General features: G+C 41.7%; 1 protein-coding gene across 3 annotated transcripts in view; it reads left to right on the forward strand.

The window, feature by feature from the left end:
• SRGAP3 (SLIT-ROBO Rho GTPase activating protein 3) overlaps positions 1-27,587 on the forward strand; it is a 186,886-nt gene that overhangs the window by 91,200 nt on the left and 68,099 nt on the right. For all 3 annotated transcript variants that reach the window (XM_081901443.1, XM_081901441.1, XM_081901442.1), the window contains exons 3-5: positions 4,754-4,916; positions 18,208-18,270; positions 24,813-24,998. In XM_081901443.1, the coding sequence (XP_081757569.1) occupies positions 4,754-4,916; positions 18,208-18,270; positions 24,813-24,998 (412 nt within the window). The remainder of the gene's footprint in view (positions 1-4,753; positions 4,917-18,207; positions 18,271-24,812; positions 24,999-27,587) is intronic.

The following is a 27,587-nucleotide window of genomic DNA, read 5'->3' on the forward strand; positions in this document are numbered from 1 at the left end:
AAACAGCAGTAATATATTATTGAACATTATGGTTTCAAAGGGAAAATGGAAAATGAGCTTAACAAAACTGAACCATTTATTTGCTTTATACATTAATAATCTTCAGCACCACCCGGCCTACTATTTTCCCCTGCCCTTTTTGGTATTGCTGGATTACTTTGCAAAACCTTTGGCGGGCAGCCTTGATCCACCTGTTTCTGTACACAGATAATAGCTGACTCCTCACATTTTGGACCTTCACTCTTGGGTATCTTCTATTGTTCCCCAGATTGTTGAGCAGAACAGCTGGATTGTCAAATTCTTTTGTTGGCAAATGACCTATGCAAAGTTTAGTAGCGATGCCTTGAAGGAAGAGGCAATAAACAACAGGTGCACTTCTGGTACATCGGTGCTCACTTTGTGTTGTCATTGGCTGTTCTGTTATAGACTGTGGAGAGCTTAAAAAGCAGCATTTCTGTTGGTGTCAGCGTAGCTGAGAACTTCTGTTCAGGCCAAAATGTTTGATGAGCTGGCTAGGAATGGAAGCAATCCTCTGTTCGTGTCTGGAAATGGTGCTTTCTGTAAACGCTTTTGAGCTGAAATCATATCATAGTGTACTTCCTTGCTCTTCTTTTCCATGTGGGAGGGCTTCCTAAGCTGTGATAGCAGACCTCAGAGCTATGAAAATGTTTGCTTCCAGTCCTATAGTTAACTGAGGATTCTCCCTCCATGGTCATGTACACCACTTGATTATTTTTAGTGAGTTTCATTGGTGCCTATTGCCTGGAAAGCACACCCTTTGCAAACTCTAAGGACAGCTAGAAGTTAAAGGAACTAATTAAATATCCACATGTGTTGCTGCAGAAAAGAAGGGGGGAAGACTTATGCTGAAGCATAATTACAATTAGTAAATTTCCCCTGTTGCTTGTAGGTATATTTTAGTGACACAGATGTCATAGAAAGATGGGGTCACTGCTTGAAAGTTCTTTATCTAGATCATGCATGGCTATTCTTTTTTTTTGACCTGAGAGCACCATTTATCCTTGGTCCAGCCTCCCTGGGCCATCCTCTACTCTTGCATGTCTCTGTGTCTGTGTGTGGTATCCCTTCTTCTCTACTGTCCTTCAGTTAGTTCTTCTAAAGGTCATGAACACTGCTTATTCCATGGTTTTTCATTCCACTTTTTCAACTTACTAACATAGGAAAATATAATAAGCCAATTAGTGCTTGGTGGTCGCACATTGAGAGTTGTTTTGAAAATGAATAATAAGTGCTTTGAGATCCTCCTATGTATGGGGTTTCATTAGTATTTGCAATGTTTTGCATTTTGCAAACATTACTGAGAGCAGCCTGTGCACTGGAAAAATGCTCCTGAAAACATGGCACTTTTCCTCGGAACCATTAAAATTTCATTAATCATGATGGCTTTGTTTAAAGCCCCATGAAGCCATAAGGTTCAAATATTCAGTTGTGGAAATGGCTTCTATGAACGGATCTTTTTGCCAAGCTCATACACAACACTGGGTGTGTATGTGTATCTGTGTAGAAGGAATCCAGATGATTATCAGTGTCCCCTCATTAGTTAGAAATCCTCTTGAGAATTGGAATGTTTTCCGGCTAATAATATGGGGAGAGACAGATCAGAACAGTGTGGCGCTACACTTTCCTAGCATTTGTCATCCCTTCGCTTCTTGGTGTTCATTGTGTTGATAATGAACATCACTGAAACGTGTAAAAATGTTTCTGCTACATCAGGGATGCTGAGATGGATTTGCATTTTTTGCTTGTTGAGAAGCAAGCGGCTGAGCTGCGTTGCCAAGCTTTAGTTAACACTTTGCAAGACACACAGCGTATAGGAATGCAGGGCTGTAACTTCAGCCTCTGCTTCTTGACAGTGATGCTAGGAAAGGAAAAGAATAAACTGCTGGCAGCATAGAATGAAAAGTGTGGCCAATGTTAATCGTGCAAACTGCTACAGGGAGAAGAAAGTGGTGTATGTTTACTGCAGCCCAGTATTTTTCTGGCCAGTGGCTACAAGTGAAGTGTGTTGCAACATAAGTATAAACTAAAAAACAACTCCATTTCCTCTGTTTCCTCGGCCAATGGTATGTTATAATACCGCAGAATGGAACATGCATATTTCCTGATGTCCTTGGACTTGAGCAGGGCTGTGCAACTCGTGGCACATGGTTTGCAATAGTTCCAGTCCTAGTCACTTCATTGGTCCAACCAGGTGTTTGAAAACGTCTTAATTTTTGCTGTCCTGGGTGTAGGTAATAATAATAATAATAATAATAATAATAATAATAATAATAATAATAATAATAATAATATAGTATTTATACCCCGCCCTTCTGGCTGAGTTTCCCAAGCCACTCTGGGCGGTTTCCAAACAGGTGTTAAAAACAATACAGCATTAAATATTAAAAACTTCCCTAAACAGGGCTGCCTTCAGATGTCTTTTAAAAAGAAGATAGCTGCTTATTTCCTTCACATCTGAAGGGAGGGCGTTCCACAGGGCGGGCGCCACTACCGAGAAGGCCCTCTTTCTGCTTCCCTGTAACCAAGTAGGCAGCAAAAAAAAGTGGCTTATTGAGCTATTAGTGGACCTCCATGCATGTCTGGTTAGTTGTATTTGGCTTGTATTCATCTAGAATTTCAACTAGCTTTCTTGTATAAATGGATACAATAAAAGCTGGCTCATGGCCCAATCTTCCACTGGGTCTCCAATCTCTAATTTGTAGCCCTTGTGCACTATTGCAGTTTAAATGAATGGAAGAAAACTGCAATATTCTCTGACTCAAAACTATGACTGGCAGTACAGCCAACAATGTCTATAACAAAAGGAGGCCTTTAAATGGTTTGTCAGGATAGCTGGCCTGGGAGATGGAAAAACCCTAATAAGTCACCTAGTCCTTCTCCCCACTAATGCAGAATTGTTCCCTACTGCATAGTTTCTAAGTCTTGCTGCATTGCTTTGTCGGCACATAATATTCTTGACTTGATGAGATGTTCGTTGTGGGTCTTGACTGTTCTCTAGGGACTTGTTGAGATTGCTTAATGGCAAAGAATTGGTCTAATATCGTTCATTGTAATTTTCTTCCCTCAACAAGACAGTGGTTCAGGGTGATTTGGCATCCAGCCTCTTGTTTGTCTTCTAAAGCTGGGAAGAGGAAGCTGAACCGGGTGTGTATTGGATAGGCATTTGGACCAAGGAGCTCAAATTCCAAGGCTGTCTTTTTTGCAGGGGCGGAGCGGAACATACAGTAGAGTTAAAATAATTTTGCAATATAAAATAGCAAAAAAAAAAAGAAGAAGAAAAGTGCAAGAGCAGTTGTTAATTTTGTCAGATCTGAAGCCTGACTTAGATGGCTATTTTTCAATGTCAGTCTACTTTACAGGGGATATGTGATAATAAAAATAGAATCCTATGTGTGTTATGTGCATAAACAATGGGGTTTTATTTGTGTGTGTTTTTAACAGAGCACTTTGCTGTTGGGGGTATAGTTCTCTTGGTTTGTTTTTAGGTTCACTTCAAGGGGCTGGTGTTTACCCTTTCAACTCATTAATGCCCTTTCACCTCCTCCTGCTTTGAATCTGGCTATCAATTCACTTCTTATCAAGTCCACCTCTGGGTGCCTCTACATTCGGTAGCTCCTGGAGAGAGGGCCCTCTCAGTGGTGGCACACAAATGGAGGAATCTCCCTCCTTTGCCATGTTTGCTTGGTGTCTTCATTGCTATCATAAAGGCACCAGATAAAGTCCATCCTACTATATTGGCCCTTTTATTACATTTGAGGGCCTCTTTTTGATTATTATTGTTTCATCAGCTTTTCTTTTTTGGCTTGTTTGTCTTCATTGTATTTACTGTTTTTATCTGTGGTGTTATTGGAAATTTTATTAGCCTTTTTAAGGCAAAGTCTTTTGGCAGTATATAAATAAAAGGTGTGTATGGAGCTGATTGTTTTCCTGTGTGTGGCAAATCAGTTTATGGTTGTGATTTATAGTCAGAGACTTGTGGGAATAGGAATTGTCTGGTCAAAAAAGTGAAACTAGCTTGGTTCTCTGTTGACCTTTAACTGTACCCAGCTGAACATGTACAGTATCTGTTTCTTCGATGAGTATTGCTTTGTTGGTGTGGATTGCATTTAAACTACATACTGGGGTATACCTATCAACTTGGCTTTAAAAAATTTCAATTTTATTTGGGAACTGAAGTTAAATATATACCTGTGTTCATGAAATTTTGTTTTTATTCTGAAAATGTTAATGCTGGAATGAAATGTATTTTGAAAAAGAACATTTTCCAATTTGTTTGGAGTATGTTATTAGACTTCATAGTGGAAATGGTTTTCTTTTTACGTTGCTTGCTATCATAAAGCAAACACTTTATTATGGTATACCATTTGCTAATGCACAGATTTTGAAAGTGTGCTACATTGAATAAAAGAGGACATAGTTTCAATGGTATATGATTGGGCTGTTAGTATAAAAAGGGCATAACTATTGCCCACTCCTAATTCCCGAATTTGTTCATTTTTATTTACAAAATTTTTAATTAGCTGTGAACTGTTTCATCAGATTGGCTCTAGATTCTTATAGTGAACTGCTGTAAGCACACAGCTTTTTGTAGAAAGTTAATTCAGGCTTTCTTTGCCTGCTCAACCTGTTTGATAGCAACTTTTAGTCAGTGGAACTCATTATTACTCATAGCAAGAAGACTGCCCTCATGTGTGAGTAACATTTTTTAAACCATCAATTTGTATGCTTATAGGAAGGATCAGCACCTTCTTTCTCCTGTGAACTGCTGGTATCTGGTACTGACCCAAACTCGGAGAGAAAGCAGAGACCATGCTACCCTGAATGACATCTTCATGAACAATGTCATTGTCAGACTCTCCCAGATCAGTGAGGATGTCATCCGGCTATTTAAAAAGGTAAACGAATGTTTGTGTCACTTAATTTGATCTGATTTATTGTATAGTACACTCAATAGCCTCCTGAGAGAGTAAACACCACATAATGAAGCAGTGCTGAGAGAACTTTGGGGGCAAAATGCCAGAGCATATGAATCTGAAAAGGTTCTCTTATATAAAGACTTGTGGGCTTTTTCAGAAAACTGTATTCTGGGATTCCCTTGTCATTAACTGTGGAGAAACTGACACTGTACAATTAAATTTACATATATAAGGGCTCGTCCACACGTCCCATCTGTCCCACTGCCTTCTCCTGGGAAAACTTACGGTTAATGGCTGAATCGGACCAAATGGCAGAAGTTGGGTTTCCTGTGGATTGTCATTTGTTCTGATTCAGCAGTTGTTGTTGTTGTTTAGTCGTGTCCGACTCTTCGTGACCCCATGGACCAGAACACGCCAGGCACTCCTGTCTTCCACTGCCTCCTGCAGTTTGATCAAACTCATGCTGGTAGCTTCAAAAACACTATCCAACCATCTCGTCCTCAGTCGTCCCCTTCTCCTTGTGCCCTCCATCTTTCCCAACATCAGGGTCTTTTCCAGGGAGTCTTCTCTTCTCATGAGGTGGCCAAAGTATTGGAGCCTCAGCTTCACAATCTGTCCTTCCAGTGAGCATTCAGGGCTGATTTCCTTAAGAATGGAGAGGTTTGATCTTCTTGCAGTCCATGGGACTCTCAAGAGTCTCCTTCAGCCCCATAATTCAAAAGCATCAATTATTCGGCAATCAGCCTTCTTTATGGTCCAGCTTTTACTTCCATGGAAAACCATAGCTTTTACTATATGGACCTTTGTTGGCAAGGTGGTGTCTCTACAGCAGTAGAAAGCATGTTTTCTAGGGGAAAGCTGCGGGGCAAAGGCAAAACCACTTGGACCTGTGCCTAGGAAACCTAGAAAAGCCTAGAAAACCGCTTAGACTCGTGTTTTATAAAAAAGGTAAAGGTACAGGACCCCTGGATGGTTAAGTCCAGTCAAAGGCGACTCTGGGGTTGTGGCACTCATCTCGTTTTCAGGCCGAAGGAACCGGTGTTTGTCCACAGACAGCTTTCCTGGTCATGTGGCCAGCATGACTAAACCACTTCTGGTGCAACGGAACACAGTGACAGAAATCAGAGTGCACGGAAACACCTTCCTGCCACAGCAGTACCTATTTATCTACTTGCACTGACGTGCTCTCGAACTGCTAGGTTGGCAGCAGCTGGGACAGAGCAACAAGAGCTCACTCCATTGCGGGGATTCAAACTACCAACCTTCTGATTGGCAAGCCCAAGAGGCTCAGTGGTTTCGACCACAGCGCCACCCACGTTGTGCTTTATAGGCACGGGACAAGTGTGGACAAACCCTAAATGTTCTGTTATAAAACCATTTGGTTTGTCAGTATGACGAGACTGACTATTTACAGTACAGTGGTACCTCTGGATGCGAACGGGATCCGTTCCGGAGCCCCGTTCGCATCCTGAGTAGAATGCGACTGCGCGGGTCATGATTTGCCGCTTCTGCGCATGCGTGTGACCTCATTTTGCGTGTCTGCGTGAGCGGCGAAACCCAGAAGTAACACATTCTGTTACTTCCAGGTCGCCACGGAGCGTAACCTGAAAACGCTCAGCCTGAAGCATATTTAACCCGAGGTATGACTGTACTTCTAATTGAGGCCTGGCAGATACAATGTATAGAGGTTCTTCAGGTGGCATTCTGCCAAGAAACTACTAGACTTGTGTTGTTACTAAAGAGGTGACTACGCACCCTGTGAGGTTTCCCATTATGTCAGTTGGCATTAAATGCCCCTTTTTATAGGGGTCATTGGAATAAAAAAGATCAAGCTGTGAGGAATTATTTGGTGGGCATTCCGAGAGCAGTGGAACGTTGAATTTTCAGACCCTTTTGACTGAGTCAGGGGTTCTGTCTGGAGTGTAGACTCAGCCACAGTTCAGCCTGCCCTGTACCTATAAAGCATGAATCCAAGAGGTTTTTCGTTTGCCCCGCAACTTTCCTGGGAAAACAAGCTCCTTGCTGCTGAACTGGAACAAACAGCAATCTGTGGAAAAATCTAATTGCCGTTGGCTCCGATTCAGCAGCACACCGTGGCTTTCCCTGCGGGAAGCACCAGGGCGAATGGAAGTGTGAACATCTCCTGAGAGGGAGCTGGAGTCTCAGCTCGTTCAAGCCTTGACAGCTTTAACAGTTTATTTTCTCGGACAGTGGCTCTTAGGCAATTCCTTTAGAACGGGGTAGTTTTCCCCGGCATAACCAATGGGATCTGTGTTTCCATTGTATGCTAAACTAAGTGTCCCTCTGCCATCACCCCAAGCTGATATGTTCCTGGCATGAACCAGAGGTAGCATTAGCTCGATGCCATCCGCAGCTTGCCACACACAGCACCTGCTTTTAATCGGAGCAAAGCAGAGTTATTGTGTTGAGTGTGCATCTGAGATTCTATTCACAACATGTCACTTAAGGCTGAAGTCTCAGTATAGCTCACAAGTCTCTGGGAAACAATGATGAGCTAAAACCATTTTTAAACAGCTTATTTCGTGCTGTAATTTTGTCACTGTTGTGTGTGCGCCTTACATTCTGGAGCTAGTCTTTTCATAGGCTTTAATCCATTGTGTATCATTATTAGCCTTTCCTTTCTTATTTGTGTTCTTATTTGTTTGTTATTGTAATATTTGGGGAAGCCAAGGCATGTGTGAAGCCATAATATTACTGACCAGAATAAAGAACACCATCTGGGCTAGGCATTCATAATCAAGCATGATTTGCATACTTTTTAAAGTGATCAGCTCATAAATCAGATTAATAACATGTGTGACAATGAGATTTAAAAACACACACACTAAAGTCCTTTTCACATGCTAATTTGTCCTGGAAATAGCTAGTCTTTTAATATTTTTCAAGACATTTCCTTGCAATGTTGTCACATGAGTATTTCCCACTCCACTTTTTAAAGATCCTGCAGGACATACCCACTGTATCCAGTCATTGCTAGCTCACATCAGCAAACAAAAGAAAACACAAATGCAGAATGGTTTTATCATGCGGACGTTGAGGAGGTAGATAATCTGGCGGCTCTACCAAATGGCTAAGTGAATGAGGCCCATCTGCTGCGTCAATGCAAGATTCTTTCCTGGAACTTATTTTTCAGTGTTTTGTTTTGTTTTTGCAGTCCTTCCAACTTTCATACTGTGGAGGCCATGCTCAAGCTCGTTTTAAAAATAATTGTGCAGGCTAGATAGCACTAGAAGGGTTAAGAGCATCCCCTAATTGTTCTACAGTTGTTGTAGATTGCTCTGATGGTAAATTGGAGCAACATTTTGTTTCAGAGATGTCACTTTTAATTTCCCCCTTTGAGCCATTATTAATTGGTTTTGACATCTTGTGGGGACATACATACAGGAATGGTAATGTGTGGCGAATTTTTCCATTGCAAATGGGTATTTTCATCATGCAAATATGAGGGATATATAAAAACACCCATAATTTATCCTTGCTTTATTAGCCTTTGGCAATCTGCTAGTAGTGTTTATCCTTTGAGCTTTTCCTCCTTTATCTCCCTTAAGATCACCCATTACCTGTTTTCGTCTCTGGAACTGTAAACTCCATTAAGTTCTATATGAGATTTTTGAAGTGGCAGAATTATTCAGAAATAAGGAGACAAACTGGGGCGTGGGTGGCACTGTGGGTTAAACCAGAGAGCCTAAGGCCTGCCGATCAGAAGGTCGGCGGTTCGAATCCCTGCGACGGGGTGAGCTCCCGTTGCTCGGTCCCTGCTCCTGCCAACCTAGCAGTTCGAAAGCACGTCAAAGGACAAGTAGATAAATAGGTACCGCTCCGGTGGGAAGGTAAACGGTGTTTCTGTGCGCTGCTCTGGTTCACCAGAAGCAGCTTAGTCATGCTGGCCACATGACCCGGAAGCTGTATGCCGGGTCCCTTGGCCAATAAAGTGAGATGAGTGCCACAACCCCAGAGTCAGCCACGACTGGACCTAATGGTCATTGGTCCCTTTACCTTTACCTTTAAGGAGACAAAATGTCTATCGTTAACTACCCCCCCCCATTTTAAAGTGCTTCAGTGAATTAACTTGTTTGCATGGAGCTAGAGATTATCAATAAAAGCACGTTACTCGTCTTTCAAAGTCATTCTTAACACTCTTCATCCTTGCCACATTTCATTTATTGGTTTAACATATTGATGCGCTAAGGTAAACCATGTTCAGCTGTGTTGTGCTTCCTTCAGTGATTTCAAGAAAAAGTCCTCACCCATTCATTTCCTATGCCCAGGTGCTTCTGGAGTCCCCTTGGTGGCTGTGGAACATTGGGTTGCCAACTAACCACAAAGCAGCCCAGCCTTCTCTTGTGCCTGTAACTGCAGCTTGATCTGCAGAAATCAGCAGGTAAAGATTTTTAGGGCCTGGAGCCATTATCACCTTCTGATATGAAGAGATCAAGCTGCCTTACCCAAGTGTGGAATTGTAAATACATTTTTTAACCCTAGAAGCAGAACTGTCTCAGAGGATCCTATTACGTTCTTATTCCTTTAAGGTTACATTTCCAAAACTCCAACTAAATGTTCAGTGTTCCCTGCTCCCCTTTTAGAAGTTTGCTATAAATGCGCTAACTTTTTGTAAATTTCATACGAATCCGACCTACATGATTAGACTCTGTTGTATGTTTGCTCTTTTTAAAACTATGTGTAATCATGTAATAGGATGATTGTGCACAGTTATTTTGCTATATGTAGCTATGGTGCAGGTATGCTTGTCACAGCTTCCAAGAACATGTACACAGAGCACAGTAAAAATTTAATACAACTCTAATAAGTTATAAACCCAAGTTTTTTCCCTCCCCACCACCTTAAATAGGAAGTGGTTTTTTGTAGGAAATTCTCTAATGTTTGAAGTAGTCCAGTGGTTCTTAACGTTCGTTGAGTCATGGATCCCCTTCAGAATCTGATGAAAGTTATGGACGTCCTCCCCAGAATGCATACAGTTTATTTTATTGCATTAGAAATTAGTTTCCTTTTTGAGCTCAGTTCACAGACCCCACCTGAAGCCCATCTGTGGACCCCATAGGAGTCTATGGACCACAAGTTAAGAACCGTTGAAGTAGCCCTTGGAAATATCCTTACCAAGTATTGATTCTATGCCAGCTGATGTTATCACTTAAAGGTAAAGGGACCCCTGACCATTAGGTCCAGTCGTGACCGACTCTGGGGTTGCGGCGCTCATTTCACTTTATTGGCTGAGGGAGCCGGCGTACAGCTTCCAGGTCATGTCGTCGCAGGGATTTGAACCGCCGACCTTCTGATCGGCAAGTCTTAGGCTCTGTGGTTTAACCCACAGCACCACCCGCGTCCCTCATGATATCACTTAGAGAGAACTATATAAAAGAAGGGGCAGTTGATCCAAGGTCTCTTCCTTAAGTTTAAGCCTTTTCTTCATGTCGCAGTGTTTTCTGCTGTTAAAGAAGAGAATTTCTTAAACCAAGCTGAAGGAATGCACACCACCACCATAAACACCATAAAGGATCCTGTTTATTGTAGGCATCATTGTTGCACAATTGCCCTTCCATTTGTTATTCTGTGGGTAGGGTTTTGGCAAAGGGAGTTGCAAAAATAGAAATTCCAGGTGCACCTTTATTCCAATTGTATACGTAGATCCCAATGATTGATTTAGCAAATATCCAACTATCCATGCCTAGGGGTGAGGGCAGTTGGATTTATTGGGCATGCTTGAGGTGAAGGTGTAAGGAACATGGTGCTGCTGGTATGTGTCTCTAACTACCAAGGTATCTGGGGGTATTTTGCTCTGATTTGGTTAGTTTTAAATGTACTGTTATTGTAATGTTAAGATGTGGTGAGAACAGGTAGGTGGGGGAGAGGAAATCAGTGTAAAAGAAGGAAACAGGAAAAGAAAATGTTATCCTTTGTTTAGTACTAAAGGCCACTATCCAACCAAAGCATGAAGGAAAGTCGATGGAGTTTTATAGAGGAGCCAAGGAGAAAATTAGGGACAACAAAACTACTAAACAAATAAGGAGTAAAGAGCAACCATTACCTTCAGATACCTAGGAGCTGCCCTGCCTAATCACTGTTTTTATGATTTTATGATTAATAATGTTGGTACATTTACTGCTTGCTGGTGATTAGATGGAGACCGAAGACTAAATGGCTAAAATGACCCCAAGGCTTTTACATCAGTAATCTTAGCTCTCCACTGTCTGACCATTATCTTGTCCTCTGTTTGTTACATTGATGCATTACAAAATTGGGCCCATGATTGTAATGGGAGTGTTGGAGACAGATTCCACAAAACACTTTTCTTTGCCAGTTTTCTGGTTCTTCAGCAGATAATATAAAAGTATTTTTTTGATCATCACCGCGTTTCCCAAAATAGGGATGTTCTCTATTAGTACTATGGTGGAAATATATTGCAAAAGCGATGCTTAAAAAACCCAGCTGTACTTCAGCTTCTTTACAGACTAGTGGGGAAAATGTTGTTTATTTCATGGTAACCTCCGTACAACTAGTGGTAATGCAGTTACTCCCAGGAATTAAGTAATTTCTAAACAGACAGGGTTTTTTGTAAATCATTTTACAGTGGTACCTTGGGTTAAGTACTTAATTCGTTCCGGAGGTCTGTTCTTATCCTGAAACTGTTCTTAACCTGAAGCACCACGTTAGCTAATGGGGCCTCCTGCTGCTGCCGCGCCGCCGGAGCACGATTTCTGTTCTCATCCTGAAGCAAAGTTCTTAACTCGAGGTAATATTTCTGGATTAGCGGAGTTTGTAACCTGAAGCGTCTGTAACATGAAGCGTATGTAACCCGAGGTACCACTGTATTTGTGCTTATTGCTGACCTCTAAAGGGAGATAATGCACATATATAGGTACTACAATTGCTTGGCTGGTTGTGTGTGGTTATACATCTATCCCATGTACAATGGGTTTTTGAAATGGGTTTATTTCCCATTGTATCCATTCCTTGCTAGAAATATCTTTCCTTCCAGGGATGCCTTCATTGCTGTAATCTCATAGCCATTCTGAGATGTACTGTGGTTTGGAGGAAAGCCCATCGTTACATTGCAGCCTCTCTGGGTTTTATGGTGTCAGAAGACATTGCATCATTGTGTTGTGACATTTGCATAAATAATTAATCACCCACAATCATAGGAGATAGATTTCACTTTGCAAGGGTAAAGGGCTAAAATCTCAAGACGGTGGATTATGTGAGAGTGTCTAATTGTCCAGACAGGTCTCTGTGGTAGGCTGCATAGGAAATATCCTGTGGTGACATGATCTTAACGAAAAATCACTTTGATTGTTGGAAACTCATGTCCCCTAATATTAATGCAAGTGCTTTGGTTTCTGTAAAATAAAACAGTGCAAATGATTTCTGCTGAGCAAGTGAAAGGGAATCCCTGGGTATCTGTAGCATCTTGCAGCCTTCTTTCTTCTTCTTTGACGATCACTCTTACCCAAGTAAGATTGTCTTCCATGAACACAATCTTAGCATCTTGATTACTGCTAACAGTCACAGTTGGCTCATACAAAATCAGCTTTAAAAAGACAACACCATTTGAGTTTCTGTTCTTATTGCTGGGCTTTAGATGGCATGTTATGGTGGTAATGAGGTTCTGTTTTTAAGCCAATGTAACAACTTTGCCTACTCCCTGCCCTCCAGGGAGTGGGGGGGGGGCGTTTATTGGTTTGTTTTTATTCCTGTTTTTATTATGTATTTTGTTTTTTTATCTTGTATTGTTATGTTGTGAACCGCTCTGAGATCTACGGATGAAGGGTGGAATACAGATTTAATAAGTAACAACAACAATTCTCCTATAAGAATGAAAGCTTGTAATCTGTATGTCTATTGGTGTGGCATATTGTTCTGATAGTAGTGGTTTAAAATTACAGCTGATGGTAATGTTTCAAGCTCACTCCAGTGTTTTTACACTACTGTTTCTTCTAGCTAGGTGCAATATTATAATTTCCTCCATGATGCATGTTTTCTTCAAGTATATTATGTGATAGATTCTTGCCTTGCTTTAACATAACATTGAAAGAAGAAAAAGGGAGGGGCAGAACGAAAAATATTGATACGCTCCCCCGGCAAAAGGAAACAAAGCTTCAAAATGATGCTCAACATAGAAAGTTTTATTATGTTCTGCCACCTTTAGTTCTATTGATAACAAAGTTTATTAAATATTTAAAAATATTATTCAGTATATTTTCTAGACATACACAATTTGAAGTCATTAGTATTTTTTAAAATTCACAAATATTTTTCCAAATGCCCCTGGCAAGGGTGATATGCCAAAACACATTGAGCATAGTAATAATAATTTAATAATAATAATGTTATTATTTATACCCAGCCACTCTGGGCGGTTTCCAGCAGAATATGTCAAACATTAAAAACTTCCCAATACAGGGCTGCCTTCAGATGTCTTCTAAAAATTATGTAGTTCTTTATCTCCTTGACATCTGATGGGAGGGCGTTCCAAAGTGAGGCTGCTACCGCTGAGAAGGTCCTCTGCCTGGTTCCCTGTATCTTCACTTCTTGCAGTGAGGAAACTGCCAGAAGACCCTCGGAGCTGGACCTCAGTGTCCGGGCTGAATGATGGGGGTGGAGATGCTCCTTCAGGTATACTGGGCTGAGGCCATTTAGGGCTTTAAAGGTCAGCACCAACACTTTGAATTGTGCTTGGAAACGTACTGGGAGCCAGTACATGTTATAATTAAGCTTTTCTCATCGATGAAGCTGGATGTTGGAAGATACAAGACAGTCATCATAAAGTACTTCACATTAACAACATGTGTGAAGTACTGTGTTATGACTGTGTGTGATTCCCACAAGGTGTAGTGAGGGCCACCAACTTTAAAAGAGAATTAGTCAAATTTATGTAGGGTAAGGCTATGTTCTACCCTCACTGCCAGTTCCACTCACATCCTGCTTTAAGGCTTCCCATAGACTTCTGCCTAACTAATGTGAGAGCAGGATGCTGTATTGCCTGAGCAATTTGCCTGACCTAGAAGGGTTCTCTTTATGCATAAGGCACAAGAAAGACCATCTCCTGTCAGGTGTTAAGACTGGCAGAGAGAGTTCTTGGTAGTTTCACTGCCCTCAGAACTCCAGCAGGGTGGTTTTGGAGAGGTTACTCTGTGGCAGCTCCTAGGTTGTGGAATTCCCTTCCCAACAGAGGTGCATCGGGCCCCTTCCTTATACAATTTCTGACATACGCTGAAGATGCATCTCTTTACCCTGGCCTTTGACACCTGAAGTGTGTGTTTTCAGGACCCACCCTATTCCCGTGACTAGAATTTGTTTTAACTGATTCTAATATTGAGTTTTAAATGGTTGTAACTCCCACTGGGACCTGCTGGTTCAAGGTGGATGGTGATGATAATGATAGTCGGTAGAACCTGATATTTTAACCTCAAGGCTGTGGGTTCAAGCCCCATCCTGGGCAAAAGATTCCTGCATTGCAGGGCGTTGGACTAGATGACTCCTGTGGTCTCTTCCAACATTATGATTCTTTAACAATGATAATAATTTATAATGGTTTAGGTTAGAGTTGCATAGTGGAGCATGGAAGAACATTCTGCTGCCTGAGCTTAGTTTTATGATCTAACTTTGGAATCCGCCCCCACTCTTAGGATTGCGTTGCTGATGTGGACCAAACTGTCACATCTGTCTCAGGCTAGGCCGCTTGTTATAACAACCTTTGCCTGAGAGACATGATCCATTCTCCAGATCCAAGCCCCAAGGCCTCTCATTAGTTTCACTGAGCTTTTATAATCTCATACCAGTGACTTTTCCATTGATGGGGTGGCTTAGGTTGATATTAAACTTGTCTTTCCAAGACCTTTATAATACTTAGTAGTAATACTGCTTTGCTTGTTCCAGTGGCTGTTCAAAGTTATAATGACAAAGGGCACTTGTCCTCTAGTGGCTGTGGTTTCTTGCTGCATAAAACCCATAAGTCCTCTGGAGCAAAGTAGTAAATTTTCCTTGGAAAGGTTTATAGCTGAGTACACTGAAAGCTAAACACTGAGGCTGTGGGCCAGCAAAAATCACAAATCCTTGCAATGAAAACATTCCAGGCATATTGCTAGAACTGTCACCTTTCCTGCTAAACATTTTCTTTTAAAAACAAAATATCACTCGGAGGTAATGTGTGATTTAAGGCAGTTGGGACATAAAAGCTGAAATAAAAAAATCCTTTCTACTATTTCCCCCCCACCCCTTTGCATCCAGTTGTTTTTACCTGATTCCCATTTTTGCATATCAACAGACCAAAAGAAATAATGTTGTTGTTATTTTTGAGGGCTGAAAGAAAATTGCTTGTATGGGGAACTTCTTCAAGGGTGGTATATAAATCATTTAAATAAGCAAAAACGAATAATACATCTCTATGCAAAAGTATTAGCAAGTAGTGGATGCACGCTAACAAGGGTTATGGCTAATAGGGTCTCTGAAGAATGTTGGGCAAATGATGCTTCAATGAGGCCAGGCAAAATGGAGAGATTTTGAGCCAGGGCTCTGGGGAAATATTCAAAATGGCAGAGGGATATGCTACCTTAGCAACAAGTGTCAGAGGTGAAGCACAGAATAGCTCAGTCTGATATTTGAAGGAGAACGGTGCCCTCTCTCCTTGTCCTAGCAATGTGTTTCCTTTCATGTATTGGGCACATTAGCATGTTTATGCAACTGATGTTTTGTGGAAATGGAAAGCACTTAGCAGTACCGGAGTCACCTAATGAATTATGTCCGTGGATGCTCTGCATAAAGGCTTCTTGACACTTGTGCAACAGGGTTTCCTCCCCACCCCACCCCCAATTGGATTGGGTGGATCAGGCAAACCCCACAAACCTCACGTAGTGGGAGGGAAGTGGGGATTCTTCTGTGGTGAGCGGAAATACTTGCACAGATGGAACGTTCGACATACGTTGAAAGTTCATCACTTCTGAAAAGGTTTTGTGATTTCTTCATATTTGAATCCTCTGTTGTAATAAGGGGTAAACTTGAATTTGCTGTTAAAGAAATTCTGTGTGTGTGTGTGTGCGGCGTATCTGTTTGTCTTATGCCAGCTTTTTTTCTGCCTGTGTATGCTCCATATCCAACACCTTATTTTAGTAATGTAGTCTTTGCTAGTGGCAGGAGATGGCTTACCCAGATGCCTTCAATTATAGGACTTCCTGTTAGATGTGGGATCTCTTGGCTCAGACCAACCATGTGATAAAATTCTGGGATATGAAATTATACCAGCTGCTTGTTGTGTGCCACCGTTTTAGAAGAAATCTATTTTAAAAGTTTGTTCAAATTATAAAGAACATGTAGGGCTTTGCGACAAAATACTGCAGTGTGCGCTGTTTTTATGGTCAGAATTTCAGGCACATGATTCCTCCCTGTCCCGTCCCCCCACCGCAACAGTCAGTCAGCCAGCATTCTGTGCCCACTGAGCATATCAGTCTTCTTTCAACTGCTCCCCCCTTTCATTTGCACTCCCTGTTTGTTTTTAAGGATGTGTGTGGAGTGGACACACTTGCCCAAAATTCCAGCTACATTGCATTCTTTAACTTTTCTGCTGAAGTGTATGAGCCACCCCTTTCTATCCCTGGGGACTTAAAACAAATAGCTTTATGGTGTGAACCAAAAAGTAAAATCAGGTTTATTTTGGGGTTACATCAAGTTTGTAGGTGAGGCTACATAGAGTATACAGAAACCCTAAGAGGTAAGTCCATAGGACATATCCTCCATTAAGCAAATTAAGTGGCGCTTTAACTTAAGACAAGATTTGGCCCCAAGCTTTTTCAGTGCCATGTTTTGCTTCTGCAAATTGTGAGATAAATCAGTGGAAATGTATAGAATACATTTTTCTCATCACTGCATGCAGTTGAGAGGGCTCCTCTTGCTGATTTAGAACACTGGTACCTCCTGTTTTAAACTTCTAAGCCAAAGAAGAGAGTGTATCTTGGGAGCAGTGTCAACTTTTCATATATTCAGCACTTGCAGCTGTACATAGGGTTTTTCATATATGAACATCTGAAGCTGGCTTCTTTCTAGCCTATAACCATCTCCTCTGTCCTGGAAGTGGCTCTTTAAGATCTCAGGCAGGGGACTCACACAATCCTGCTATCTGACATCCTTTGCTAGCTTCATTAGCAATTTAACCTTGGAATTTAGAACTCTTGGAACAGCTTTCTCCAACCTGATGACTTTCAGATGTTTTTGGCCTACAAGTCCCATCATCCTTGACCATTGGCCATACTCACTGACACTCATGGTCCAACAGTAGCTGGAGGGGACCAGTCTGTGGAGTTACATATCTTGCTACCTCATCTGCTGCTTATGAGAACTACATTAATGGTTCATTTATTTACTGCCTGTTTCAGAATAAAGAACACATGTAATTTGGACTCAACATTTCTGAATGAGAGAAGCAGAGCCTAGATGGTGATTTGCATCCCTTTTGGGATTATACCAATTCAATTTCTGAAGAAAAAGGATTTGAACTACATTTATAAAGTGCTGAAGGCGTTTCTCTAACCCAAGGCAATTTTATTTCCCCAAAATCACATTCATGACTGAAATGCACATACCACTTAAAAAAGCAACACCACTGCAGAGCAGAACAAGGGCTTTGAAAACCATCTGGATAGCTGTTCAGGAAATTGGGAACACATTCAGAAGTTTTTTTTTTTTATTGAATTACCAGAAACTAACTCTGTTGCAAAAATTCTCCCGCTCTTTTGTAAAGTGAGGAAAGCACGAAAAATGTGGTTATAATAAATATGGAACTACATCTGCAGTGGATTAACAGTATTCTTTTGTAGACAAATTAAAAAATAAATTTGGAAAACTATAACAACTTAAATGACCATTTCCCCCCTCTATTCCTTGTCAAAAGATCTATCTTCCATTTTTCTTCCCCAGCCATGTAGTGCTTTATTGTTCTGACTGCTAAGATGCCCATATCTGATTCTACTAATTGTAGTTCTATTTAACATTTATTTTTTTTCTGACAGTGTGCTAAGAACATAGAAGTGCCTCTGGTACAGACTTTTTACAGTGGGCAAGTTCACCTACAGCACTATAGAATGCAGTTCAAACACTTTATAGGGTGAAATGTAAAATTAACTTGGATGCAGTGTCAAATAAGCTCTGATAACATTTTAAAAGTCCACCCTGCATGTTCATTTAGTTCTTTCCTTTGCAACAAACTTACCTTTTTACAACTTAACGTTTTTGTTTTGTGTTCCAGAGTAAGGAAATTGGACTTCAGATGCATGAAGAACTCCTGAAGGTGACCAATGAACTCTACACTGTGAGTAACATGACTCTTGCACTTCTAAAATGATTTTTTTTAAAAAAAGATATTTATTGCGGTTTTCAAACAATACAACAAACCTCACCCTCAAAGCCGAAATAAAAAAGACTAAAAGAAAAAAAAACACCATCACAATCAAGCAAGCAAGCAAAAACAGAAAAATATAGCACGAAACATAAAAAAACAGAAAGACAAAAAAAATAGACCTAAAAAACAACATATATATCCAATTTCTTACCCATTATTTTCATATCCTTCTTTCCTGACTTCCTCACATCTCCCTTTTCTGTGTTCCCTTTTTACACAATCATATTCAGCAATGCCTAACCTTTTTTCAAATCTTATTCTGTACTAAAATGATTTTTTTTGTCAGACTTTAGTCCAAAATCCGACATTACTAGGGTCTTCTTTACTTTCCTCCTCCTCCAATAAATCACCCCAGAATTTACTTCCTACTCCCCCTGGAGCTAGAGAGAGATGAAAAGTGACTGTAAATACTGGTTATGGTAGCAGTGCTAGAATTGAGAGGTGTAGTAGTATATCTGTTGAGAAATATGCATGTTGCTGGTGGCAAACATCTCATTGTAGTGGCAGGTAGTATACCAGTGGAATGTTTATTACTCCATCACCACAAGATAAACAAAAGGCACTGCAGCTTAGGCATGCTTAACTGAAAATGGGACAGTAGTAAAGGCATCTGGTGAGGTGGGGCAAGATGAAGGAAGAAGATGGTTGTGAGGGTTTAGTGACAGGTACCGGTATATTAAGCAGTTTTGTAATATAAGATATTGCAAGTTTCTGAGATGGTTTATGATGTGATTTGAAAGAGGCATGTATGACACAACTAAACTGGCAATCCCCTTGCCTCTGCAAATGCCTTTGCTTCAATTCTCTCTCTATATATTTAATACTAAAAATTACAGAAATGGCTTAAGGTGATGATATTTTGGCATTGCATTTGGAACTCAATCAAGAGGTCATGTTTTTGGTTAGTTTTGAAACAGACCATACTTTCCAGACTATGCACAGTCAAAGTACTTTCTCATAATTAAAGCTGGGGAAAAACTCCCCCCTTTCTGTTTAAATTCACATTGGTATGTGGGATATTTAGTTTAATATATAAACTTTGTTTTTCTCCTAACTGTGCCATGCTCAAATCTCATAATATATAATATTCAGAGATTTATCCTGAGTGCCCAGAACTGGACATAGTACTCCAGATGTGGTCTGTCCAGGGCAGAATAGAATGGAACAGTTACCTTTCATGATCTGGACGCTGTGCTTTTGTTAATGCAGCTAAGATTGAATTAGGTGTTGTTGTTTTTAAAGAGCCTCATTCTATTTAGCTTTTGATCAACTAAATCAGCTAGATGCTCTTCACATGTCATGCTGCCAAACCAGGTATTCTATCTCCCTCTCTCACCTCAGTCCAGTGGCGTAGTGTGGGGGGTGCAGGGGGGGCGGCCGCACTGGGCGCAACATCTGGGGGTTAGGGTTAGGTGACGCAAATCCACGGGTTAGGGGGCGCAAATTACGTCCCTTGCCCCGGGTGCTGACAACCCACGCCACGCCACTGCCTCAGTCTCATATTTGTGCCTCTGATCATTCGTACCTAAATGTGGGACTTTATCTTTATTTTCATTGGAGTTTGTTGTGGTGTTTTGGCCCAGCATTTCAACCCGTCAAGATGATTTTGAACCTTGGTGCTGTCTTTTTATAGTGTTAGCTACCCCGCCCAGCGTTGTGTCATATGCAAGTTTGATAAGCATTACTTCTCCTCCATTCTAATCATTTACAAAGATGTTGAAAAGTACAGGACCCAAGACAGAGCCCTCTGCTCAAGACCTCACTCCAGGTTAACAGAGAACCATTTAATGAGTTCCAGCTTTTATTTATCTCTACGGCAAAACATTTTTTATGCCAAGAAAGAAGTAAGCTAGGAATGTGGATACGGTTGCCAGGTCACTTGAAAAATAAGCTCTTTTGTGTATTCCTTTGGGGACCAGTGTGGCATAGCCTTAGTTCCTTGGTTGACAGGAAGGTTGAAAAAGAACAGTGGTAGTCTGAATGGTGTGCTCCAGATGTTGGAGCACAGATGTCATCTTCCTTCACAGTTAGCCACGGTGACTGGGTGGATGGGAAGGCAGCAACATCTGGAGGGCAGCACTTTGGCTGTCTATGCCAGTGTCCATGGAGAGTTTGCTACTCTGTGTAAAAGACAAAAACAAAGCGAGTGAAGCATCATCATGGGTTGATACTGTCTCAAGATGTGAGTCTTTGAGGCCACACTGTACATAGGATGATGCCTTATGCAAAATCAGATCACTGGTCCATCTAGCTCAGTATTGCCTATATTGACTAGCAGAGGCTGTCCAGATTTTCAGACAGGGATCTCTCCCTGGAAATACCAAGATCCAGGGATTGAAGCTGGGACATTTGCCAGGCAAAGCAGATGCTCTGCTGCTGGACAACAGCTCTTCTTAACTGCCTAGAGCAGGTATTCCTGGAGAGCTGGTACTTTACTTATAACTCCCAACAGCCCAGACCATTGGCCAAGCTTGCTGGGGCTGATGGATGTTGTTGTTAAGCAGCATCTGGAAGGCCAAATGTTCCCCACCCTGGACTAGAATTAAGGCAGGAACAAATTTGGATATAAGGCAGCTTCATATGGTATGCTTTTAATGTTCCCTTATTATACGTGATCATAATAATGTCTGTGCTCCTAAGCATGGTTGAGCGATATGGATACACGGCACTGGGAATGTCTGATAGGCTGTGCCTCTCCACGTTGTGTAACTGTGTGAAAAAAAATGTTTCCCTGATATCATATGCAGAGACTGGTGGAAGAGGAGGACTGTGTGGAATGCATGTTAACAGGGCCATAAAACCAATTTATTTTTATGCAACATCCAGAATATTTAGAAATAGTTTTATTACTATGCATTGCCTAGAGTACTGTGCAATAAATAGATATTAGTTTTATTTATTGCAGAATACTTTGGGTAATGCAAATTAATGATGCAAAAAGTGACACACTTTATTGCTATGCCGCGTAAGAATAAGCAATGAGCTTTTTTATATCTACGCTTCCGTGTGTGTGTGTGTGACACAGATTTTATATATATATATATATATATATATGCATACTTTGCTAATCAATGCAGTAACAGGATCTAGTGGCTAACTCTAAAGCAAAAAAAGAAATGTCATAGCAGACAGCAAATGCCAGCTAAGTCACATTCAGCCCAAGTCCTTTAGGACTCTGATTGGATTCTATCTGACATTTGAAGGGACAGTTACATAACAAGGTGTGCTCTAGGCAAATATGTGCCTCTGCAATCCTGAAAAACAGCCGCAGCAGCTTAGAAAGAAACTATATGGAAGACTATTTAAAAAATAGCCCCAGCAGATTATTAAGAAGCATCACCCCCCCCAAAAAACCCCCCTGCAAGAAGAGCTGAATGGTAGCTAGGGATGGAAGCAGACAGACCTTCTGTTTTGGGAGGTTGTTTTTAGTCTTCATTGAGGCCCTGTGTCTTATGCCTGCCCACCATAATTTTGACAGATTGGAGACACAGATCAGAAGCTTAGAATTTGCCATTTTTCTCTTGTAGGTTTGGAAGGGAGAAGACAGTTCTTTAGGTATCTGGTCAGGACTTCTTTCTTTCACCACCACCACTTCCTCCTATTTATTAGCTGCTTTTTAAAAAAACAGAACTCAAAGCGACTTACAAAAATAAACATTAAAAATAACCTATAATACATTCTTCTTTCTCTCTCTCCATATATATATATATATATATATATATATATATATATATATATATACACACACACACACAGAAACCTACCCCACTAAGAGATAAGCAGAAATTTAAGATCCAAAGGCACACCTGTCACCTAAAGACAGATAGTGATGGCGCCAGGTGTGTCTCCCTGAGGAGAGTATTCCATAAATGAGGAACCATCACTTAGATGCTTTTAAAAGTTAAAACTAGCACTTTGAATTGAGCCTGGCGGGGAGCCAGTGAAGATGACAAAACATTAGAGTTTTGTGATCCAACCTGCAAGTCCCAGTTAACACTTTCTTTCTTTTACCAACTGAAGTGTCTTGTCTTACAGGGCAACCCCATGTAGAGTGTGTTACAGTAATTCAATCTGGATATGACTAGGACCTGAATGACTTGGATTAGATCTTACTTTTTCAGGAAATTGCGTCCTCCCTTAAAGAGGGCACGTATTGCGGTGAGACCTGGAAAACTGACAGCCTGTGTTGTGGGTGGGTACGATTGGTCAGCCACAACACCCGATTGGTAGGTCCCTCGAAGCTGGGTACAATCTGGCCAATGGGACGCAGTCCAAACGGTTCGAGGGACCTATTTATGCCTATGCACATGACCCAGAGCTTCCTCTTTTGGTGCGTGCATTCGGAACACCCGCCCACCTCTCCCTACTTTTAGGGCTATTTGCTTGACCTTGCTATGCTGTAGTGTGTCGTCTGTTGTTGGGACAGGGGCAAGGCAGAAACTTTCCCCACATGGCTGATTGGCTGTTGCCATTGGGTTTCGCCTGCCGCGTAGCAAATTGTCCCAACTTGTAAGGTTGCGGATAGGCTCTGGTTCAGGTGATAGGGATGGGGGAACACTCTCACCATCCCTATGTGAAGGGTATTCCGTTAAAGGAATCCAGTGGTTTGGTCAATCCCTGAGAGGGGATTGTGCCCGTGCCTGAATCCAGGGGGACATTTGGGTGGCGGAGTTAGCCCATTCCCGGCTTTCTGCTTATCCAGGTGTTCACCTTTGGCTGACCTATGCTGGAACTCTGGGTCAGCGCTACCTGCATGGCAGGGAACTAGTCGAACCAGAGCCTATGCAACCAGTCACTTTCTGTAATCAATAAAGTTGTGGCCTAAATTCTGCCAAAAACCAAACCAAAATTTTGAGTCATATGTGAATTTATTTCAGGGGGAGGTTTCTGGGTCTGAACATGCGAAAAATCTTTCGCTGGCACTCCAACAGAGGAACTCAACATTGTACTAAGTTGAGCATTCCATTAGTGCAAGCATTTCAGTTTTCGAAAGGGGAGGCCCCCCCTTTTCTCCCTGCATGCTGTTCCAGGGGGTTCTCTTGATCCCCTCAGAGGCAATTTCAGGGGACATGGAGAAGTGGGGAAATCTCTGTTGCACATGCAACAGGGCTTCCTCTGACAGGATTCTTGAGATGAATCCCACCCTGAGTTTTCTGTCACCCACCAAACTGTGAGCCTGACATTTAACAGCAGAGCACAAGCCATAAGAATAGTAGACGAGCATGTTGAATCAGCGCAATGGCCCATCTAATCCAGGGTCCTGTTCTCACAGTGGCCAGTCAGATTCCTATGGAAAACCAGCAGAAATGACCTGAGTGCAACAATACTCACTGATTATCCAGTTGGTATTCAGAGGTATACTACCTCTGACAGTGGAGATAGAACACAGACAGCATAACTAGTAGCCATTGATTGCCTTATCCGTCATAAATTTGTCTAACCTTTTAAAGCCATCCAAGTGATAGCTGTCACTGACAACTATGGAAGCAAATTCCATAGTTTAACTGTGCGCTGTGTGAAGAATTTATTTTTGTCAGTTCTGAATCTTCCAAGCCTATCCAAAGCTGACTGTATACCTGCTCCAAATCAGCAAAACACTCAGTTCCATCTTGTCTGGATTAAATTTTAGATTCTTTGATCTTATCCAATCCAATTTGATGTATCCTTTCTTATAGGATTTTTTGGGGGGGATGAACAAGATTCTATAAAGTACCTTGCAGACAATCTGTATTATTGTCACCTAATGTAGAATAAGTGAAAGGGTTCTCTAAAAGTAAATGGATCCCCACCCCCACTACAGTTTTCAGCTTTCTAGCATGAAATCCCTTTTTTGTCCTCTGTTGCCTACATGTATGGTTATGGTCTGGAGTAGATGGGTTCCGAATTTCTTCCATGGCCTTGAGCGATTGCACACCCTAGGCTGAAGCGAACCTGAATTTGACACCTAAGAGCTGCAGCCACCCACAGTGCTCTAACTAGTCTATAAGATACATATCTGTAAACACATGTTCATCACATTCTGGCTTAAAATCTGTTTGATGCAATGTATGAAGTGATTGTATGGCCTTTGACAAGTCACAGTCTCTCAGCCTCATAATCCCTCCGGTCAAATGAGAATCCTGGTGGTGCACCATAGAGTTGTAATGAGGATGAAACACAATGTAAAATACGTTGCCTATTAGAAGAGAAGTGAATGATTAGCTGGGGGAGTCTTGAGCTACGTACACATTCTGTGCCTTTAAAGCACATTCATTTTTTCCAAAGAATTCTGGACACTGTAATTTACTGTTCACAGAGTTACAATTCCCAGCAACCCTCAACAAACTAAAGTGCCCCAATTTTTTTGATGCAGGGAAAAGTGCTTTGGGTGTGCTTAAAGGTACCAACCTTTGCAACCCCTGAATTCATTGTTTTTGTTATAAGCTGACTCTCTGAACTTCCTCACCTTTCAGGTGATGAAAACATACCATATGTACCACGCTGAAAGCATCAGTGCCGAAAGCAAACTGAAGGAAGCCGAGAAGCAAGAGGAGAAACAGTTCAACAAAGCAGGGGACATCAGCGTGAACCTGTTGCGGCATGAAGATAGGCCCCAGCGCCGCAGCTCTGTCAAGAAGATTGAGAAGATGAAGGAAAAGGTGAGTGAAGGGCTCTCCATGTGGCTGGACAGAAGGATGCCAATGCCAACCATGCGGTCGCCAGTGTCACTTCAACTGATGAGCGCACATCTACTGAGAGTGCTTCCCAAGTCCAGGGTTTATGGCTGGTGATCCTTGGCCGCTTCTGCTACTGAAGTATGAATTTGAACTGCTTGGAATGCCTCCTGTTTGCAATTATGTTTGCATGCAATTTCACTGGCGAACTGCTTGGGATGGGCATGCAGAAAGCCTTTTCTCTTTACTGCCTGTTAGCTGTGGAGAAATGCCCCCAATACAGCAGGTAGCTAGAGCTCTTAGGCCAGGTTTCCTCAACCATGGCCTCCCAGCTGTATTTGGACTGCAATTCCCATCATCCCTGACCACTGGTCCTGCTAGCTAGGGATCATGGGAGTTGTAGGCCAAAAACATCTGGAGGGCCGAGGTTCGGGAAGACTGTCTTAGGCAGACAAGCAGGCGTTTTTCTGCAAGAAGCAGAGCCTGGGGGCACATTGTGGAGCACTTCCAAGGAGAGGGGTGTATTACATCAGCAGGGTTTAATGTGTTCAACCATTCAATTGCCCAATACTAGGAGAGTTGAAAAGGGCAGCTGGAGGGAGGGAAGGCCTCCAGAGTGATGGCTCAGAAAGCAAACAAAACAAAAATGACCCAGGCATTCAGTACAAAAAGGGCAGAAAAGTCCTACAATAGCTGCTCAGGCAGTGTCTCCCGGATCCAACAGAGACAGTTGTGTTCTGGCTCCAAGGGGCTTGGTTGACTGCAGAGCGAAGGAACCTAGCAGGAAATCTAGTCTGCTACAGTAATGCTTATCTGAATAGATGGAGGGGGTATGCAGTAGTAGGTGGCAGTCAGCTCATGCGTGTGTTTAGTGCTCTGTGGAATGTTACACTGTTTTTGCAGGATAGTTCTTATTGCTACAGTCATAAGTGGAATATTAAACAGTCAGGGATCACCACCCATTCACTGTAATGTGCTTGTTAGACAAATGTGGGAAGTTCAACAAAAGTAACACTCTGAAAATAACCAGAATTATTTCTGACTGTACAGCTGAATTAACCTTAGTTCTAAGGGTACCGTTCCTGATGTCCTAACTATGGAAATTAGGAACTCAGAAATGTGCCACAGGCTTGTGTACTGTGCCCCTCATATGCAGAATCTCTCTCCCTTCACCTTTCAGAGGCAGACATGGTTCGTTGTAAACAGAGCTTGCAACCATGCTTCAAACTCTGGTTGCAGACTCTGGAAATAGAGAAAAATGAAATTAAATATCCACATATCATCCACATGCAATGATGGGTGGGCTTGCTAAATAAATTAATCTACAATTTAGCCTCACTATTTCTCTAATGATAATGGGTTTTCAGTCCAGGCTGGGCTGCCCTTGGATCTCCAAGCCCCTGGAAAATTTTATCCTTCCTCAGTTTTCCCACGTTTGGGCCCTGCAGTTGGAAGGGACAGTTTGCTATAATGAACAGAGCTAGAGCTGTGTGTCTGCAGCAAAGTATTATGCATAATAGTAGCCTGCCCTTTAATCCAGTATTGCTTGTCTGGGCAGTGAACCTGAATCTGATGACTAAATTAAAAATGGGCCTGAGGAGAATCTACGTACAAACAGGAAGTGAAACTGAGAGTTTTTAAATGAGAAAATAGCTCTGAAAAGTGCTATGTGGGAGTGGCTAAGGCTGGTTGAATCTCAAGGCAATCAGGTTTGGAAGGGAAGGGAGAGCCAGAGGGTAGCACTCCAACTGTTGTGTTAAATTATACCTGCTAATTCATTCTGCTCCTAAATTGACTCTGTTGCCGATGAACAATAAATACCATAGAATGCACTTGACTGCTGATTTGAAGAAGCTCAGGTTTGTAATAGATTTATAACAGATGCTTTCAGAGATGTTGGTTTAAAGGATTATGTGGTTTTTAATTGGACTGCCTTCCTTCACCCTTGCTTTCCTTCTACTGGCAAATGCACAGATATATTTGTTGCTGCTTCTCCTCTTGGAGGGACCTTCCCTATGGTTAGAAAATTGGGCAGGTTGTATGCACACTGAGTCTTGGGGATATATGCCAAATGTGACATCCTCCTTTTTTACATTAAATTAGTGTATACTATAGAACCCTAGCCCTAAAGAGGCTATAGGGATGGTGAAAGGCCATATTTCTATACAAATCATACAAATAATTCTCTCACATCTGTTTTTTGCACCCTGCACCCAGGACAGGTGACTGGTGCCAGAAAAATTTGACTGGTTCTCAGCACACTCCTTATCTGACCTGTACAGGGGAATGAGGTGATTGAATGGGCCATACCACTTATACGTAAAATTTTCTTTGTTAGTAAAACAGAAACACATAAACTAGCACAGCAGAGAGCAGACTGCTATAATAATCCTTTTGCGTGTGCTTTTTTTAAACACGAGGAAAGGTTTGTTTTTTTTAAATGGCATCCTCCACCAGCATTCGAGTCTGTATGACACTGTCTGCCAGCTCCTGCATTCCGAGACCTTGTATATCTTAAATTTGCTGCTCCCTGCAGATTTACCATTTCTTAGCTTCCGTGAAGGAAATTAATGT

Source organism: Podarcis melisellensis (assembly GCF_964234715.1).
Source record: "Podarcis melisellensis genome assembly, chromosome: 2".
In the NCBI taxonomy this organism is placed as follows: Eukaryota; Metazoa; Chordata; class Lepidosauria; order Squamata; family Lacertidae; genus Podarcis; species Podarcis melisellensis.